This window comes from Culex quinquefasciatus, chromosome 3 (genome assembly GCF_015732765.1).
Source record: "Culex quinquefasciatus strain JHB chromosome 3, VPISU_Cqui_1.0_pri_paternal, whole genome shotgun sequence".
In the NCBI taxonomy this organism is placed as follows: Eukaryota; Metazoa; Arthropoda; class Insecta; order Diptera; family Culicidae; genus Culex; species Culex quinquefasciatus.
In genome coordinates this window covers 11,866,865-11,888,751 of record NC_051863.1, presented here as the reverse complement: position 1 = coordinate 11,888,751, position 21,887 = coordinate 11,866,865, and the positions used below count along the sequence as shown (strand labels likewise).

The 21,887-nt window shown below is 35.7% G+C and overlaps 2 protein-coding genes across 2 annotated transcripts in view; one reads left to right on the top strand and one right to left on the bottom strand.

The window, feature by feature from the left end:
* The window catches only part of LOC119768868 (neuropeptide CCHamide-2 receptor-like), an 81,007-nt gene extending 71,559 nt beyond the window's left edge, over positions 1 to 9,448 (bottom strand). The window contains exon 1 of the mRNA XM_038260395.1: positions 8,755 to 9,448. The gene's annotated coding sequence lies outside the window, so the exon portion shown is untranslated. The remainder of the gene's footprint in view (positions 1 to 8,754) is intronic.
* Positions 667 to 6,399, top strand: LOC119768869. The gene is made up of 2 exons (XM_038260396.1): positions 667 to 972; positions 5,289 to 6,399. The coding sequence occupies exons 1-2, from the start codon at positions 937 to 939 to the stop codon at positions 6,198 to 6,200; spliced, it is 948 nt and encodes a 315-aa protein (XP_038116324.1). The 5' UTR covers positions 667 to 936; the 3' UTR covers positions 6,201 to 6,399.
* Positions 9,449 to 21,887: the final 12,439 nt, after the last annotated feature.

The window sequence follows — 21,887 nt, the reverse complement described above, 5'->3', positions numbered from 1 at the left end:
CATAGCACTAAAAAATACACAAAAAAAAGATTTATCTTACCATAATAAAAACAGAGAACACCAACCAAATCTCGAAGAATCTGCGTCCGTTTACATAGAACGTCAAGGCGTCAAAAGTAAACATAAGGACAAATTTAATAAAACAAAAGTAGCTCAAAATCAACGAAAAACCTTCATTGATGAAATCGGTAGAAAACATCATAAAACCAAATTAAGACGCCAAAGAAATTAACAAATAACTTTTATTTCTAGGTGCGTGATGACAACTTTAGCCGAAATCATCATCACGGATTTGAACAGAAATGATGGATTCATCGCCTTCAAAGAATATAAAACAAAAATCATCCGAAATCTAAATCTGCATTTGCACATAGTTAATGTAGAGAATATTCAAAGCAACATTGATATAATTTCACATGCTTTGAACATTTTTACAAAAACAATTCAACTCAAAATTTTCATAAGGTTCTAGAAAGAAGGGTAATGAAGTTATCCGATAATTTCAAGCGCCTTAAACCACTGACACCAAGACACAAACGAGGACTTGTAAATCCAATAGGAACCATTATTAAATCAATAACTGGCAACTTAGACAACAATGACCTATATGACATTAACAAACAACTTGATATAACAAAAACTTAAACTAACTACTTGATTGAAAGCAATAATCGTCAAATAATAATAAATGATAGACTTCAATCAAAGTTAAATGAAATAACTAAACACTTGAATGAGCAGCAAATCAAAATTTTAAAAGAAATTTCAATTCAAATCAATAAAAAAACAATCCAATCTGATTACTTTTGGAAACAAAACCTCTTCGAACTATTATTTAACATTCAGTTTTTGGATCAAGAAATCAATGATTTAGTAGAGTCAGTGCAGTTAGCTAAATTAGGTATCATTTGCAAGAATATTATCTCTCTAAATGAAATGGAAACATTTGAAAAAATATTGACCGATCAAAACATTATTTTTTTTTTTTTGAATTAAATATACTTTATTGAATCTTTCTTATAATAATTACATTTGGTTTACATAATAAGTGGTCAGCTGTGGCTCTTCAGCTTTAGTTTGCTTTTCGTGATTTAAACACTGTTCATTTTTATAACTTTAAAAGTATATGATTTATCATTTTTGTAACACTAGGTACAATGAGGAAAAAAATGTTAAGAAAACATAACCTAACCTAAAACTAACTTAATCTTACCATAAACTAAACCAATCCTTGAATCAAGGGGTATTCAGATATAGCACATTTTTCCCTGAATTTCAAACATTTTTCTTGAATCTTCTGATCCAACATTTTAACTTCTGCTAATTCATGAACCTCACTTGATCTTGTCCAGCCAGGAACATTCAAAACCATTTTGAGTACCTTGTTTTGGACACGCTGGAGCTTCAATTTATGAGTTCTAGCGCAACACTCCCAAACAGGTACTGCATACTCAATAACGGGGTAAATTATTTGTTTGTAAACTGCTAACTTATTTTTCAAAGATAGCTTTGATTTTCTGTTAATTAAAGGATACAAACACCTGATGAGAATGCTGCACTTGTTCAATATTTTATCTACATGCTGCCGAAACAAAAGTTTCGAGTCAAGTATGAGACCTAAATAGACAACTTCCTTTGACCAGGGTATCGAAACATCATTCATTTTAATCAAAACATCATCCTTTGGGACAAATCTGGCCGATTTGGAAAGTGGAAAAATGATGGTTTGAGTTTTGGCTGCATTTATGCGAATTTTCCAGTCGCCAAAGTATTCGGAAAGAACGTCAAGACCCTTCTGAAGACGGCCAACTAAATATCTGGTTATTTTACCCTTATAAATAACGGCAGTGTCATCAGCAAAAAGTGACAACACACCATTACCAGGAAGAGTAGGCAAATCAGATGTAAAAATATTGTACAGAAGTGGGCCAAGAATACTTCCTTGGGGAACCCCAGCATCAATGTTGAATAATCCAGAAGCAATCCCATTCAGAAAAACCTTGAACGATCTCTCCGAAAGATAGTGCTGGATAATTTTGATAAGATACATTGGAAAACCGTATAAATACAGTTTATGTATCAAACCATCATGCCAAACATTGTCAAAAGCCTTCTCAACATCCAACAAAGCCATAGCAGTTGATTTAGACTCAAGCTTGTTCTGCTTGATGATTTTAGTTACTCTCGTAAGCTGATGAGCAGTATTATGTCCCTTTCGGAAGCCAAACTGCTCGTTCAAAATTATATTATTATCGTTGGTAAAATCCAAAAGCCTTGAATAGATGACCTTCTCAAAGAGTTTGGACAGACTACTCAAAAGACTAATGGGACGATAACTTGTTGGCGATGTTGGATCTTTTGAGGCTTCAAAATTGGTATGACTTTGCCCAGCTTCCAATTGGTGGGGAAGTAACCAAGTTGCAAACATTTATTGAAAATATTGGCTAGATGTTGAAAGAACTGATCACTCTGTTTTTTCAACACCAGATTAAAATGTTATCAAAGCCTGGAGCTTTCATATTTTTCATTTGTTTAACTGCAACTTTGACTTCCTCACCAGAAACATGGGAATCTGCAGGAAATTCAAAGGTAGAGTCATTGATTGTTGAAATACTATTGGCAACTGATGTTTCTTTACGGCTGGTCATGGAAGCGCCAAGATTATGTGAACTAACAAAATGAAGCCCAAGTGCATTTGCCTTTTCCTCGGATGTAATCAAAGGAGAATCCTCAACAATAAGAGGAGGAATAGGCTTTGGTTTGTTTTTAAGAACTTTTGAAAGTTTCCAAAATGGTTTTGAATAATTCCCAAGCTGGCTTACATGTTTTGAAAATTCTTGATTTCTGATATTGTCAAGTCGGTCTTGTATGATTTTGTTCAAATTGTTCACTGAAATCTTTTGTCATAGTCCCCAGTCCGTTGATATTGTCTCCTATAAACATTCCTAAGTCTAATCAAGTGTTTAGTATCTACGTCAATATCAGTTACCTTAAAATTAACAGGAACCTCTCGAACGTTGGCAGCCTCTGCTTGGTTGATAGCCTGCTGGATCACCTCCAGCGAACGATCAATATCGGCAGAAGTTTCCGGGTGTTGATCATAGTCGATGTTGCTGTCGACCACTTGCTGAAACTGCTGCCAGTCAACGTTGTGGTAATCTTTCCGGGTTGGTTGCCGCTGCGGAGTAACGGAAGCTCCAACCTCCACAACCACCGGATAGTGATCAGAACTCAACTCTTCAAACACCTCAGGATGAGCCACGTTCTCAGCCATATTGGTAATGAAGAAATCGATGATTGAGTGATTCCCAGACCGAGCCACCCTCGTTGGACGATCCGGACTCACAACGTTGTAGTATCCGTTTTGCAGATCGTTGTGCAGAATCACTCCGTTCCGATTCCTCCTGCTGTTGCCCCAAACTTCATGCTTCGCGTTGAGGTCACCAGCGATGATGTACTTTGCGCTCCGCCGTGTCAGCTTCTGGATATCGCTCTTCAGTTTTGCTGCTGAACCATCTCTGGCATTCACCTGACGTGGACAGTATGCAGCAATGAAGAGTACTGGGCCAACCGAAGTGGGAATTTCCACTCCAACGGCCTCGATGATGTCCAGCTTAAAGTGTGGCAGCCGGCGTGGCTTGAGATCACGATGAACAGCGACAAGCACACCTCCTCCTCCAGAGGTGGTCCTATCGAGCTGCGTCGCGATCTTGTAGTTTTGCAGATAAACTTTTTCACCGGGCTTCAGATGAGTTTCCGTGATGGCAGCTACGTCGATCTCCTTCTCGCGAAGAAAATCCACCAGCTCTAAATTCTTCCTCCTAATGGAGCAAGCGTTCCAATTCAGCAGCTTGAGGGACCTACGATCCATACTGGATGACGAACGAGGTCAGCACTTCAATCTGCTGGGTCTTGGTTTTGCATCCACGCAGTGCAGCGGACATCTGTTTGAAAATATTGAGGAGTTCGGTTGAGGTGTAAAGATCATTACCATTTTCCTCAACTGCTGGTTCTTGGGTTGGTCTTGGCTCCTGGCTGAAGCCCGGTGGTGGCGTTCTCGGCTCCTGGCTGGAACCCGGCCGTGGATGATTCATCTCAGCTCTCTTCCTGGGATCCAACGGCAACGGTGCCAAGTTCGGGACCTGGCGTCGCGGTTGAAGAGGTGGAAAATTTTGCTCCACCAGGGCTGGAGGAGTTCTACGACGCTGAGGCTGATTCTTCGTCGATGCTTGCTGCCGAATTTTCACGAACTCAGCTCTCTTGGGGCACTTTCGGTCGGTTGACGAGTGCTCACCGTTGCAGTTGAGGCACTTCACCAGCGAATCTTGGATGCACTGGGATGTGATGTGCGCATCGGTACCACATTTGGCGCAACGACGCTTCAGGTGGCAGTTCTTACCTCCGTGCCCGAAACCCAGGCAGTTGAAGCATTGTGTGACGTCACGATGCACTGGTCGGTATCGCTCCCACGACACGATAATGTTGAAAACCGCTCGGATTGCCTTCAGCTCAGGAAGCGTCGTCGATCCCTTAGCCAAATGCAGCAGGTAGAGCTGGTCACGGTACTTGATGTCTTTGTTGCGTCGGCTCATTTTGTGCACGGCCAACACATCCAGTTTCAAAACTTTTAGCTCGGCAGCTAATTCCTCCACTGGCATGTCGTACAGACCTCTGACGACGATTTTGTACGGCTTATCCATGACGACATCATGGGTAAAGTACTCCGCCTCGTTTTCGGTCAAGTAATCCTTGACCAGTTGATAGTGCTGCCTGGATTGCACCAGCACCTTAAATCCGTCCTGACACAGACGAATGTTGCCTAGGACTTTCCCAGACTTGATGAGTTCAACCAGCCCCGCTCGAAAGTCGATCGTTGCTGCTGATTGCCGCACATAAAAAGGAGGCAGTTTCTCCTTTCGCTGTTTCACTTCATTCTCCTTTGCTTCCGCTACCTGGTCCTCGTCAGGCAGTCCAGCGAACTTGTTGTTCTTCAATAGCTGCTCCTCGTGGACGAAGAGTTCTCCTCCTCCTCATCCATCGGTACAGTACCGTCGCTCTTTTTCGTCTTTTTGCTGTTCGATGTCACTTCCAAAAGCACCTTCCTTTTGGAAATCCCCGGTTTTTGGCCATCAGTTGAGGCCTCAACCTTCCTTTTGGAAATTCCCACTTTTTTGCCTGCTTGAGCCGCAGGTAGGGCAATATTGCCGGCGTTTTGCGCCGGGACGCGACGAGTCATGTTGATTCAGACAACCTTCACCAACGAATGCTCGGATAACAATGATCAAAACATTACAATTAGTAGTCTTGACCAAATTTATGAATATCTCGGTTTAGAAGTTTTCCATAAAAATCATTCAATAATATTTGTTATTAAAGTTCCAAATTTTGAACCATTTGAATACGACTTCATTAATATTGAGCTTCTCCCTAAAAATAATTCAATAATAACATTTGATTACAAAAGTGTTATAACAAATGGAACAAAATCTTTTGTGTCACAAATACCATGTTATACTATTGAGAAATACAAAATTTGTAATTCAAAAAATCTGAAAGACATAAGCGAAGATAAATGCATTTCGAACGCATTGAGAGGAACCCCAGCGCGATGCAACTTCAAGGAGTACCAGGGAGGCACACAGATTGACGTTGTCAACGATTTTACGGTAATATTAAAGGATGCAAATTATCCAACTTCTATTAAATCAGAGTGTAACATCAAAGAACGCTCTGTTACGGGAACATTATTAGTATCATACGAAGGTTGTGATATTACCATTAACAACACCAAGTTTAGTGGTAAAAGTCATGTTGAACACCATAAAATTACAATGATTCCTATGATAGGAATTTCATTCAAACAAGAATGGTTTTTCAAAGAGCATAACATTTCACAGATTCAAATCTCGAATATAAACCATATCGAGAAGATAGAACAACAATACACAAAACTCCAATACTTTACCATAGGAGGTTTTATGCTAACATTATCATGTAGCATAATAATAGTATTGTTGTGGTTGATTACAAGAAAGACAAAATCAGCAGCTACTGTAGAAAACAACCTTGAATCCAATGATCCCGTTTCAGCATCCATAAGTCAACATTCAAATAAAGATTCGGGCCGAATCTTCTCTAAGGATGGAGTAGTTACCAAACCATTCACGCGGTTTCAGCTAGAAACCGCGAACATCGAATAATCACAACGTCAGCATGCGCCGTGTGCAGCGGCACATCATATTACACTGTAACCAGAGGACGACGACGACGTCTGGAGTGACGACGTCTGGCGAGGATTCCAGGAAAGTGGCGCAACAACATAGTTTACGTAGTGTCTTTCAGATTCAATAAAGAGAGGGAAATTAATTATTCCCGGTCAGTCTGTGTAGAGCCATCAAACCATCAATTTAATTTTTTTAAAAGTAACCTTCGAAAGCCCGGCGGCTAACTTATATATTAGAGTGGGTACGGATTTTGAAAAGTTCTCAGATCAAGTTCTGGTGTGGTTCCCCTTGTAGGGCATACCCATAGGGACTCTCACGCCAAATTTCAGCTTATTTGGTTGAAAACTGGCTTGTCTCAAGCGAGTTCAAGTTTACATGGGATTTACTATGGGAAATTTTGAATTTTCGTTCATTCGCTCCTACAGGCTAAGGTAAAACATGTAGAAACTTCTAGGATGGCAAGAAATGAACGGAATCGTCTGGAGAACAACTTTCCCTAAGAGACCAGATCGATTCGGTCAACCCCCATCGAGCTCAACGGCAATACATCCGGGGTTTTCGGAACCAACGGTTTTCCCCAGAAAAGCATCAAATTTTCCTTAGCATGCTATGAATGTTTGATGAACACCGCGACGCCACATGTCAAACAGCTACCACGTGGACTAGCATCGCCTATAAAGAATAACTTTTTATTACTTTTTGAACTATAGAATTATCATTCATGTTGATCAGGATACTATTCAGCTGTATTCTGAACCTCCAAATAAGAAAAAACAACTGTTATGGTGCAAATTTAACAATCACGTGGTAGCTGTTTGACACGTGGCGTCGCGGTTTTCATCAAGCATTCATAGAATGCTAAGGAAAATTTGATGCTTTTCTGGGGAAAACCGTTGGTTCCGAAAACCCCGGATGTATTGCCGTTGAGCTCGATGGGGGTTGAACGAATCGACCTGGTCTCTTAGGGAAAGTTGTTCTCCAGACGATTCCGCTCATTTCGGGCCATCCTAGAAGGTTCTACATGTTTTCCCCAGGCCTGCAGGAGCGAATGAACGAAAATTCAAAATTCAACCCGCTTGAGACAAGCCAGTTTTCAACCAAATGAGCTGAAATTTGGCGTGAGAGTCCCTTTGGGTATGCCCTACAAGGGGAACCACACCAGAACTTGATCTGAGAACTTTTCAAAATCCGTACCCACCCTAATATATATAGCCATTCCACGTCAAACAGGAAGTCTCCAAATCAAAAGTGCTCCGATTTGGCTCAAATTTGGAGTGGGGGTTCTTTGGCTCAAATAATTAGACCCGTATTTTTTTGTTTGGCGATTAGGGTGGTCCATAAAATTGCGTTTTTCGTCGATTTTCGTAAAAACCACATTTTTCAAAAAATCATATCTCCGCTGAACCAATTTTGGAGCGCCACAGTTCAAAAGAAAGGTTATTAGTTTGGCTTTTATGGAAAAAAATGTGTAGATGTCCAAAAAAACAAGCTGAATATTTGAAAAGGTCCTATGAAAGATTCATTTGCCGATTTCAAGGTCTCGGAACCAAAATATCAAAAAATTGTGAATATCCATTAACACGTTCCGAAGATATAATTTTTTTAACATAAAAACTGGGTTTTTTGACGCGCCGCGCGTAAAAACGGCAAAGTGACGAAAACAGGTAAAAATCAACTTTTTTTACTAAAACTGCGATAACTTGAAAATTTCAGCGATGACCTATACATGTCTGGGTACCAAAAGTTGCGTCTTTCAATTTCCAAAAAATGGGTACCCAGACATGTATAGGTCATCGCTGAAATTTTCAAGTTTTCACAGTTTTAGTGAAACAAGTTGATTATTACCCGTTTTCGTCATTTTGCCGTTTTTGCGCGCGGTGCGTCGAAAAACCCAGTTTTTATGTTAAAAAAATCATATCTTCGGAACGTGTTAATGGATATTTGCAATTTTTTTGATATTTTGTGTAAAATATTACAAGGAATCAGGAAAAAATATTTTCAGACATGGGCTCTTTGGTCCCGAGACCTTGAAATCGGCAAATGAAATTTTCATAGGACCTTTTCAAATATTTAGCTTTTTTTTGGACCTCAACATATTTTTTCATAAAAGCCCAACTAATAACCTTTCTTTTGAATTGTGGCGCTCTAAAGTTGGTTCAGCCGTTCCGGAGATATGATTTTTTGAAAAATGTGGTTTTTACGAAAATCGACGAAAAACGCAATTTTATGGACTACCATATTTCGGATAGAACCACCCTAATCGCCAAACAAAAAAATACGGGTCTAATTATTTGGGCCAAAGAACCCTCACTCCAAATTTGAGCCAAATCGGAGCACTTTTGATTTCGAGACTTCCTGTTTGACGTGGAATGGCTGTATATGAATTCGAGAAGCATAACGATAATTTTTCACTGTTTTCATTTTAGACTCGAAACTACTCAACAACTTGATTTTTTATAACCCTTTTTGGAATATGAGTATTGAGCACGAATTAATAGGTTTTTTTATTGTTTTCTTTCCGTACACTCACCTTCTCACCTAATTCTACTCAATTAATTGAATTATCCGAGAACGAATACACCACTCTTCACTAATTAGATTTCACGGGAATTTAGCTGCTCCAGCATCGGAAATCACATCTCTCCAAACTTACTAACTGGTTTTGCTCACTTTAGCAAGCAAGCACTCACTTAATTACAACTTCCGTGCACTCAATTAGAGTAGCAGCAGCATTGGTGCATCCTTTTTATACCACTGAAGTGACCTCTATTCACTGGCACAAAAAAAAAAACGAGAAAAATCTCGTTCAAACATCCTACGACGATGCAAGTTCAAATCCCTTGAACAAGTTTTCCGCCACTTTCCTAATTACAAAATCAACAATTCAAGACCAACCTTCGTGACCACTTCAACACTTTGATCTATCACCCTCGAACTGAACCAAGTGATGGCGTTTCACACTTTTTCACAAACTCATCTGCCAAGAAAAATCTAACTTTCCCGCAACGATCGCCAAACACGTGGGGCCCACCGATTCACCAAACTTTCGAAACCGACCAAGACTTTTCGCGAAAATTCGCGCCACGACGAACGAACGAAAAAACCAAACCGTTTCCCGCGAGCGTCGACAGTCGACTGGCCTGACCCGGGTCTGGCTGGAAGTGAACGTGTTCTGTTCTGTTCCGTTCCGACGACGACGAGACCAGACCGGCTCCCACAGCATCGGCGACAACATCTTCAGGAGGATTTTGCGGGCGCGCGCGCGAAAAACAGTTCCAAACAAAACACGGTGAGAAAAGGTCGGGGTGAGGCGTGAGAAGATTTTCTCATTGCACCAGGAGGTTCATTTGGGAGAGGGAAAATGAGAGAGGGAGAGAGAAGGTTTTCCGTGAGAGAAGAGAAGGAGGTGATCGAAATGATTTTATTTCTAAAATCTTTGGGGTAAATTTTAGAGTGAAAGTCTGATACCATCAAAGAATCCCGAAAGAACGCTACGTCATTTGTGGATGGAAACTAAATTGAAAATTACGAAATAAATACAAGTGAAATGGCCAGGAATATTTTTATCATAATAAGAGTGTTTTAGGAACCTGGAGGAGTTGTCTTTAAAAAAAAAATAACAGCTTTAAAATAAAGAGAACAATATTTACGACAATGTTGTTAAGTATGACTGTTAAAAATTTAATTTTGTTCAAGTGTCATGATTTTCTACACAAAAAGGAACTCGATTTGTTAAAACAAACAAAATGATTGGATTCCCTGGAAAATAACAACACAAAATATTTTTTTATTATTTTTATCATATAAATGAAGTGTTCTCTACGATGCAAATCGACTTTTCTATATTTTTTTCTATTTGGACGAACTTTGTCCATGTAAAAATATCATTTTGCATCTCTAGATTTTCCAAACAAGTCTCCAACATTTCTGAGGGCTGATCGTACAAAATCGATATGGAAATGTAAGAAATTCTATATCTTGAGAAGGAGTTCACTGATCGATTTGGTGTCTTCGGCAAAATTGTAGGTTATTAATTATCAGGTCTTTTCAGAAAAAAGGGACATGGAAAAAATACCCTTTTTTATTTAACTTTTTATGACTGAATGTTGAATTTTCAGAATACGTAATTTTTAATATTCGAAATTTTTTGATATATTTTAGAAGACTAAAAATACATCTTTTGGGCCATAGTGAGTGACACTGCAAAATCTGGTTAAGGAGATATGATTTTTTTTGAAAAAAAAGAATTTTTTGTTAATAATGAAAATCTGAGCAAAAATTTATTAAAAATCAAAAATTATTAAAATCGAATTCGCAATCGAATTGATAAAATTTACAGTTTTCAAGTTATATCTCGGAATTTTCGATTTGTTTTAGGTTTAATGTGTTCGAAAATAATTCTTGAAAGAAAAGCATCTCTGATAAAAATATTTTTGATGAGCTGTCCAACTTTGAAAACTGAGCAATAAGTTTCTGAGGAAGAGCCCCCAAAAAAAATCGAGTCGATGAAAATGAATTTCTCTTAGCGTCACTAACACTCTGAAGATATCTCGGAAACTATTGGTTTGATTATCAATGTTAAAAATTGAAACTATGATACAAGGAAAAAAACAATTTTTAGACCTTTTCAAAAGTTAAGCTTGATTTCAAAATTGACCAATACCAGCTCAAATCAGGAATTTTTCTGGTACTTTTGTACCCGACCCTCTCCGATTTCAATGAAACTTTGTAGACATGTTATCCTAGGCCTACATAAACCATTTTTGTGTATATGGTGCCAATTGTACTCGAAAATAACATTTGAGAAGGGCGTATGTTATTTGAATATTTTTGAATTTTGAATTAAAATATTGCTGAATCTCGAAGCCGTTGCATCGTATCAAAAAGTGGTCCAAGACAAACTTATAGGAAATTGGACGGGCTTTTTGAAAATATACACTGCAACAAAAATACACGCCACTTCTGTGCAATTTTTAGGTTTTTAAGTATAAAAGTTAAATTTTAATGTGATGTCACGATTTTTTTTGTTCAATATTTTTGAGGAAGTAGCCTAAGATGTTGATAAAAGACTGACGAAAGGTGCAGGATGGTATGTCTTCCCTAAAAAAATACAAAAATCATTTACTATAACTGTTTTTTTTATAAAGATGTCAAAGGAAAACATATGAGAAATTAGACGATGTTTCCGGTAAAAATATTTACGAGACTGAAAAATCAATTCTGTCTTTTATAAATAGCCAAAAACCACAAAAAAAACTATTTTTTCAACATTTTTATTTTTAAAACCTCTGTATCTTCCCAAGGATTGGACATAGGACAATGGTTAATATGGAGTCTTTTACGTAAAATTATCTGGGAAATCGATTCCCACTATCGGTTTTCAAAAATTTTTACGACAGCTTTCCAAAAAAACTGTTTTAGTAAATGATTTCTGTATTTTTTTAGGAGAGACATACCATCCTGCATTTTCCGTGAGTCTTTTTGTTACATCTTAGCTTATTTCCTCAAAAATTTCCACCGAAAAAAAATCGTGACATCACCTTAAAATTTAACTTTTATACTTAAAAGTCCGGTGGTTTAGTGGTTAGCGTGGTAGCCTCCAAACCCCAGTATGGCCTGGGTTCAATCCCAGATGGACCCGGTGGCATTTTTCAAGACGAGATTTGCCTGACCACGCCTTCTATCGGATGGGGAAGTAAAACGTCAGTCTATTAGCGTTAAAGAGGTTTTGAGTGACTCCCCGAGCAGACGGAAATAACTTGGGAAGGTCAGTTTTTGATATTGTGAGAAGATCGAAATATGTTATTGGGAAGATCGGATTAGTTGTTAAAATAACAAAAATCAATAACAAAGATTTGTTCGAAGAATAACTTAAACTGTTATTATGTTGTTATTGCAATAACAAACCAAAAACACAGAAGAAATCATGAAGGAATAACAAGATTTGTTATTTTGTGCGGAGAGGTGGAGCAGCATAATAACAAAATATGTTATTGAACTGATATGTCTCCATAACAAAAAAAGTTATTGTTTTGGTTTATTTATAATTTGCAAATAAACCTGCAATTACCATAACTCCTCTGTACTAGTCAGGGCTGCAGAGTCGGGTACCTCCAAGCGACTTTGAATCCATACTTTGACGGATATGACGTCAACGACAACTTCCCTAGTAACATTTTTAAACTTACAGGTTTTATCATGGTTCTGAAAACCCACATACGGCCTAAATAGGCTTTTATGGCCTACTCAAAACCTAAAATGTTACTAGGGTTCAGCTCTCCAAAAATACCCGACTTCACAGATTCCGACTCCAAGTTAAAGTTGCTGAAAATTTGCTGAAACCGATGCAGTCTCCGAGTTCTCACTCCAGCTCGAACTTCAACGTCAGCTCCGACTTCCTGGCTCTTTGAAAATAATAACAGTTTTTGTTATTCACACTTCAAAAAATATCAATAAATAAATCAATTCCATTAGGGAATATAACAAAATTTAAAAAAAATGAACTCTAAAAGTTAATTTTATCGGATTAATTTTAGCTTGAAACCCCATTTCATGGTAAAATAAATGACCCCGATAAAATTGGTCAAAATTATTTCATAGTTCTAGCAATTTTAGTAAAATCCTTTAGAGGGTATATCAAATAATTTCAAAAATCAACTTTCAAAATTTCAACTTTTTAGAATTATTTTAGCTTAAGGACCCCATTTCCTGGCCAAAATAATGACCCCGACGAAATTGGTCAAAATTATCCCAAAGATCTAAACATATTTAACAAAAGAAAAAATAATAACAGATTGTGTTATGGACACTTAGAAACTTTTCCATTTGTGCGATTCATGGTAATTTTATTTCTAAGTCAGTATACCGAACGAATAACAAATTTAGTTATTAGGAGAGTTTTTGAAATGTATAACATTTCCTCTTATTAGCGTGTTATTAATTATTTTCAATATAATATCGCTTGAATACCAAATTTCGTTATTTTATCAGAAACTGTTATTATTTTTTCTTCTTGAAGTTGAACTTCAGGATAAAATAATAACACTTTTTGTTATTTTAACAGGATTTGTTATTGAAATATTATTCATTTTGTTATTACCGTCTGCCCGTGTCACCACACAAAACCTTCGGACGCCTAGAAATGAGCAGAAACTTGCAAAAGAGCCCACAAAAGACCTGGGGTCGTTAAAGTGGATTGCTTTGCGTTTTTTTACTTAAAAATCTATAAATCGCATAGAAGTGGCGTGTATTTTTGTTTGAGTGTATTTTTTTACCACTTTTTGATACGATGCAACGGCTTCTAGATACAGTAATTTTCAAATTGCAAAATACAAAAATATTTGAATAACATACGCCCTTCTCAAATGTTATTTTCGAGTAAAATTGGCTCCATATACACATGTCATACAAAGTTTCATTGAAATCGGAGAGGGTCGATACAAAAGTACCAGAAAAATTCCTGATTTGAGCTGGAATTTGCTCAATTTTTTTATTGAAAGGATAAGGGTAGTACAAATAATTTTTAAAGTGTTTGTCAAATTGATCCGAAATATTAGAGGGCAGTTAAAAAAAACTTCAAAATATCAATGGAATGTCAAGGCAATGAGCTGAAATCAATTTCAAATACCTTACCCTGCGGTTAGAATCATTTTCAGCAAGTTTGGGTTCATTTAAAAATGTATTAATTTTTTTTAATTTTCAATGTACAGTACCACATTTCATTTTTTTTTTTTTAATTAATGATTGCAAAAGAACTGAATTAGTGCACAATGCATTTTAAAACACTTTTTTTGCATTCAAATATTGAGAGCACGGCTTGTTTTTTTTTCATTTATATGTATAAGTACATTTTTTACTAGTTTGCTGAATATCAGCAGTGGGAAAAAACCTGGAAAATTGAAAAAAAATCTCAGCTTCTTAAAAATATTTTTTAGAGTTGTATTTCATTCAAGCCTTATTTTCTCAATAACATAAAAAAAATCAAAAGTAAACTCTCAAAGTAGAATTAACTGAAAAACCTCAAATTTTATCAAAAAAAAATGGTAAAGTTATTTTTGGTTTCAAATTAAATTTTTGCTTTCGGATTACTTTTGTTTTGTCCAGATTTTGATATTTTTTTTTGAATCATATATTGTAAAACGACACGAATGCCATTGCAATGGTAAAGTGTCTTTAATAAAACGAATAATAATAATATTTTGTAAAAAGTTGATAGCTGGACATCAACATATTCTGTCGGTCATAAATTTTAAGTTTTGTTTTCACAAAAGTATTTTTTTAACAGATTTGTAAAAAAAAATCCTCCAATTTTAACACTGTTATATTTAGACTGATTTTTATGTCACATCCCGAGATTCAATGACAATAAAAAAAGATTTACAAATTTCAAAGGGGTTTTGAAGGTAAGAGATTTCGCTTCAAATCTGTTAAAACTAATATTTTTTATCACTCCACCTATAACGTCAGGTCAATTAAAAATCCGTACCAAACATCAAAATCCTTGTAATTTTGAAAAAAAAACTCGAAAAACTTAATAACATTACTTTTTACTTATAAATTTCCGATGGGGTATCTCTGTTTATAATATTTTTTTGCAATTATTATTCATTGTCTGTAAATTTTTTTTTACTACCTTATGTATGGGTGATTTTAGTTTTAAAATTCAGTACAAAAAAAATATTTTGCCCATCCCTAGCAGCAAATTTTCTAAACTCTCCTCTCAAAAGATTTGATTTTGATTCATCTAACCTTCATCCAATCCGTAATTTAAAAATTTGGCCAATCCTATTTAAACTATAATTGGAACAAAAAAACAGGAGATTCTTTAAGTTTTCTTTTATTTTGATTTTTTATGTTTTCGCAAAAAATGTGAAACGATGGAAAATATCCAATCTGCTCTTTAAAATTTGCGCCAAAACTAAACGTATTCATTTCCGATTTTAAGACTTACTCACTTTCTCTCTTGGTGAGAAAACTGGCAGCCACGAATTTCTCTCCCTCACTCACTCAGTAGTAATATTTTATGAATGAAAAGACTTTTACTCCCACTGGCGCGCTCCGGGCGGAAATTATCCGCAAGTTTGTTGAAGCTGCTATTCGCTCAAATAATCCACAACAAATGATTGCGGCCCCCGCTCATCAGCCGAAATGCCTCTCATTCGAGCGGCTTCAAAATGTAGCGATTTTTTTCAGGAAGCTAGGTAGCTTTACACGCATCGTTAATTTTGCATTATTTTACACTTTTTTTTGTCAAAACTACACTTTATACAAGGTAGTTCGTTGCGTCCTTTACAGTAAGAGGGAAATAGCATTTGAAATTAATTCTCGCTACCCCAATATATTATCCAGCTTCCAATGTGGAAAACCAAGTCATTTTATGCTGATTGTCCCTTGCCGGTGGGGAACCCGTCACACATTGTCAATAAACTGGGTGTTAAATTCAAACCCCTTTTTCGGCAAATGAGCATCGCTTTGGGACGTAAACAAGTGCTAATGTGGACCCCTTCATTTGCATGGCAGATTAATTTCAGCTAAATGGCAAGTTATTTTGAATAACTTTGACAAGAGAATTTTAAGAAATAGATTTTTTAACTTTTTATTGATATTCAATCATAAATGCCATACATCAATTATGAGATACTAACCAAACCGGTAAACCTCACGACAAGGATAATCGTAAAATTTATGCATTGAATCGGCGAAACTTTTGATGCACTCCCGGCCCTTAATCATCGTTCTGAAAAGACTTAAAACAAATCTCGCCCTGTTTCCTGGTACTTAACGTACAAAACAGAAGCCACACAGTATAACAAGCTGCCATCGGGGCTTCCTTCCTTCCGCTGGAGATGTAGCTTATTGTGGTCCGGGAGTCATGTACATGTACGCCACCACCACCACCACCACCGACCGTGTCAAAGTTAAAGTTATGGAAAACTTTTCAGCACAATTGCGGTTGGGGGTGGTAGATTACCATCGTTGACATCACAGCACTGTTTGGAGGCAAAAGATGATGGGAAAACTTTTGTACGATATGATTCGTATGGAAAATGGTAAACTCTGGTGTTGTTGAAATTTCCTGGTAAATTACGATTTCAAATCTAAGTATTTGGTAATAAGACAGCTTCCGGAAAGCTGTTCTGTTCCATTCAAGTTAAATCACTTTTTCTTACACATGGAAGGACTGGCCATGGCAAATTGAGCACTTTGTATAATTTGGAAGGCCGTTGCAAATATTATTTGAAGTTTATGTCCCTCGACTTTGATCAAATTCGAGGGGGGGGGGCAAAAAATAAAAAAAAGCTAAAAATTGAGATTACAGGCCACGGTGTCAACATTTGAATGAAAAAAGTGTTTTAAAATGCATTATACCCTTGATTTTTCGGACCAATTTTTAAGGGGGGGGGGGCGACATAAACTTTAAAAAATATTTGCAGCGGCCTAAGGGACTTTAACCAAAATGTGGGCGACAGTTAATTTGAATGAATTAGCTATAAAAAAGTTGGACTATTCATCTAAGAAATTGATCAAATCCACCACAATTTTAGTCACGAAAGAACACAACTTGACTACCTCAAATTATATTTAAGTCGTGTAGAAAATTTACCGAACGATAGCCTTGGACAACCTTTCCATGCAATTTTCATTCACAACATCAAAATAAAACGAATTTACTATTTCTGGACAAACAGTTGTTATGAAATTACAATTTTTGTTTGTCTTACCAGATTGTATACACTGTAAAATTAAAAACCAGTCTGAAACCGAATTTTAAAACTAATCAATCTAAAATCAAGCATAGCTAACATAATTAACAAATTTCGACTACACAGCAAAAAAAATAAGTAAGATATTACCTCTCCTATGATCCAATGTTACCTCAATTTAGACAGAAAAAGTGGCATTACAACGAAAAACTAACTTAATCCACCTATGTGGGTGATGCTTTCCTCACATTTTACCAACAATGGGTAATATGAGTGGTTTGGACACATATTTCAGCTGTTTTTTTAGATCCAGAAAAATAAGTACACAGATGTGTGTTGTAAGTGGTCATAACTCGAGACAGGGTTGCCAGATCTTCAATGTTGTGGGATCGTTGGAAAGGTCTCTTAATTACCTAACCAACGATGGGTCAGATGATGGATCCGGACATCGTTTACATGCATATAAATGAGATCCGGATATATGTGAAAACACATTTTTATACAAAACTTTTAAACTAGTTATTCAAACTTCAAACAATTCAATAGCGATATATGGTACCCTATACCAAGTCGATTGCAACTTGTTTGGTCAAAATCAGTTCAGCCAGTGCTGAGAAAACTCAGTGAGAATTTTGGTCACATACATACATACACACACACATACACATACACAGACATTTGTTCAGTTTTCGATTCTGAGTCGATATGTATACATGAAGGTGGGTCTTCGAGCTATTAATAAAAAGTTCATTTTTAGAGCAGGATTATAGCCTTACCTCAGTAAGGAAGGCAAAAGTGGTAAATTTGCACATTCTCAGAGGTACAATTACACATTTTTTGTGACATAAAAGATGTACTCATTCCCAGATGTAAAATTACCACGATTTTTTTCACTGTGTAGAGTGCCCTTATGAAGAGGCGAATTGTTACTCTCAGAGTGCCTAATCGGAATCCTGGTTTGACTGCTCAATAAGAACCCTATGAAACACATTTCGCCTCTTCATATAGGCTCTCTCATTTTAACCATAACTGCATTTATTAAGATCAACAGCTAATCCTGCCATTGCAGATGGTATAATATTATAACAAAATGTTTATAAATTTGAAGTTTGGGTCAAGAAAAGTACAAAAATAGATCAAGTTTATTAAAAATCTTTTTTTCCAATGGAAATAACATTTTTGGTTGCCACCAAAACCAATTTAGAGACAAAGCTACATTTCGTAAAACCAAACGTTATTGCACAAAACAAAAGATAATATCATGTTTGTGTACAGTCGAAGATTATAATTAATTAGGGTAACCTAAACCAGGATTTATTTTTGAATTATTCGCAAAAAAAATCGGCATTGGTAATTTAAGATCGGTGACCTCGAAATTTACCTTAAAAAATAAATAAATATAAATAAATCGAGCCAAATAAGTTCTTTTCAAATATTTTTAAATTTAAAATCAAAACCAAAAAAAATGTCCAAAAGATCAGTTTTGAAAAATCTCATTTTGGAATATATTAAGATCACAAAAATGCCATCTTTTGAGCGCTGGTACAAGTTGGTTAAAATTCATTTGGCAGTGATGTCAATTTTTCGAAAAAAAATCTAATTTTTGGAAACAAAGAAAAAACTATGCATTTTGACATAATTTGTAATCAAAAGCTTTGAAACTACACAGAAAAAAACATGGTAAGTTGTAAATTTAGTTCGTTGAATATACATCTTTTTTTAGTAATTTTACCTAAAAATGTGTAAAAATTTTAACCTGATGAATATTCATCAGAAACTGATGAATGTTTATCAACTCCTGATGTAAAATTAATAATATTTGTACGCAAAATCTTGCAGCATTTCCTGTTGATTATTACCATCATTTTTTTCTGTGTAACATTAATTTCGAAACGTGCACCGTTTTCAAATTATATGAAAGTCATGATCAAGCTTACAATGATGAAAGTCGCCACCTTAAGCAATGAGCATTATCTGATCTTTGCTATTGCGCGTATTCCCGAAAAAGACACGCGGCAAATCAGCCTCGAAACGACGCGCCGCACTTTCGGCAAATGCGCGCTGTACAATCCCATACTCCACGTTTTGTTTTTGTTGATCTTCTTCTTCGAATCGCATGGCAAAAATCGAAAATCGCTGGCAACAATGTCTATGGCACACTCTGAAATGCCACGCGACGTGTACCTTTGAGAGAAACGGACAATGTTACTATTACTAATACTATTAATAATCATGGTTTTAATTTGGGAAAATTGGCAACACTGCCAAGTGAATTTTGACCAACAAAAACATAAGCTAAAACGAGATTTGGTCTAAACTGTGTAAATGGGAAAATTTGCTATCTGTAGACCTTTTCAGTAGAGCTCAATTTTAAAATTTTGTAATTATTTTTATTGAAAAGTTCAGAAAACTTCACAAAATTGTCGTTTTTAACAATGGAGATCGGACCAACAGTTTCCGAGACATCGTCAGCTGAATCTTAAATGCTTGTTAGGTGACATTGAGAAAAAATTATTTTACGATTCGAATTCGTTGAGAAGCTGTATCTCAGAAACTAATCCCCTGGTTTTCAAAGTCAAAGAGAGACATTTGAAGGCATTTTTTTGACTTTTCAAAAACATTTCAAGAAACATTTTTAAATAAAAATACGAAAAAAACGAAAACCTATACAGAGGAACCTGCAAGCAAGGTTCAACAAGCGTTTTGTAGATCTGAACAAAACCTACAAATTGCTTTAAAAAGATTGCGTCGTTCCAAAGAAATCTACAAATTTAAAAAAACGCAACGCATCGCGTAAAAAGTGGTTTCACTGTAACTAAAAGTAGAAAAAGATACATTTTATCAAAAAAATTGCAAAATACTTTTCGATTGACAAAATTTATTTTGCTTCAAAAATCATTTTTTAATGTTATTTTGTCATGGTTTTTGATATTTTCCAAAATACACGATTTTTTCGAAAAATCATACACTGCACCCCCGGTGGTTGGTCACTTTTTCTTCTGACACATTTTTTTTTAGTTTGTACCCCGTTGGTTGGTTAAAGTCAAACGAAAAAGTGACGAACTGTCACTTTTTTACACGGCGCTCATGCACACTATCAAAACAAACATTTGGTAGTGTGTGAGCTCTGTGTGAAGAGTGTGTCAAACTAAAAAGTGACTCCGTTTGTTTGACAACAGTTGGTGTCAAACCAACGGGGTTTGAGTGTATCTCCTATCAGATTTTGCACCAAATTTTGACTCAAAAGATGTATTTTAAATCCACTAAAATATATAGAAATTTTAAAATTTAAAATTATGTACTGTAGTATTTAATGTTTTAGAAAATCATAAAATTTTATTTGTAACTTGGCTTACTACCAAATCCAACGATTAGAAAAAATCAATTTTAGATTTTAATGCATAAAAACTGCTAGGGGAGATGGGGGTAAGACGGCCACCCTAAGGGATAAGTCTCATAAAATTAACACTACAGATTATTTTGATCTCAAATCAGGTACATTTTGTTCTACTAATAGTCCATTATAGAAATGACATAAATTAGTTGGTCTAAAAACCAATTTTCAATACTTTTCAGCAATTTTAAAACAAAAATTGAAATCGGATATAAATGAAACACGCGGGGTAAGACGGCCACCCATGTGGGGTAAGACGGTCAGTGCTATAAATTAACTTGATAACTTTGCTAAATCCACCCAAATACCTACATGATTAGTTGAACAGACTTCTCTGAAAATCATGACTATTTTGGTTAAAAATAACAAGTTTCAAATGTGAAGCAAAATGTTATTCAACAAATTTTATATTTTGGCTATGTGAATTTCATATTATTGCGACCACATTTCATAAAAAACTATGAATTTTTACACGAAAATATACCCAATTAAATGCAAATTAACTGGTTTGTGTATTTCGATTAGAATTAGTAAATCATAATTATGTAAACAATATTGAATTAGCGACTTTTATTAAAAGTTTGAATGGATTTCATACTATTCAATGAATTTTGCTATATCACAATAAGGAATATTGACGAACCGGCAGTTAACAGCATTTTGATAAAAAAAAAGTTGATAGTTTTATCGAAAGTATGTCAAATATGTCTTAAATATGCCTTAACAGTCGAAAATCCTTCAAAAATGCAACCTTTATCTAACCAAATTTACAAATAACGGGTGGCCGTCTCACCCCCCGTGGAGGTGGCCGTCTTGCCTCCAAATTACTTATTTTATAAAATATTTTTTTGCAAATGCCTCAACGCATTTTTTAAACTTTTTCGAGGGACATAATCATGGGAAAACTTCAATTTAACATGACAAAATATTTAAAGAAAGTATTAGGTAACAATACCTAATTAAAATGCTTAAGTTGTAAATCATAAAAATTACATCCAGTTTCAAGTAGAAAAAATATTTGTTTATTTTGAGCTATTTTTATACTATTTCAAACAATAGGTTTGGCAAAGGTGAGTCCATATGCATTATTTAGCATGAGGAACAGTTTTGCTTAACATTTTAGTAATATTCATTAGTATAATTAGTAAAACAGTGAGGAGACCGTCTTACCCCGCCTGGCCGTCTTACCCCCAGCTCCCCTAGCATTTTTTTTTATTTCAGATAAAATTGCAGGTGTTTTTAGATAACGCCGTGGCAAATATTTTTTAAATCTTAATGTCCCTCGACTCTGATCAAAGTAAATCAAAGGGGAAAACAATAAAAAAAGAATTAAAAAAATCAATTACGAGCCATTATTTCAACATTTCAATGTAACAAGTTATTTAACGAAGTTTGATGTTTTCTAGAATTTTTTTTCTAAGGAATTTTTAGGAACAATTTTGATAGGGAGAAAGGGGGGTGGCATAAATTTAAAAAAAAAATTACAGCGACCTAACTAATTGCCAAATAAATAGCTTTCCATTCGTTTGTGTTTTCCTACGATCCTATTCTGAAACAGGATAAAAT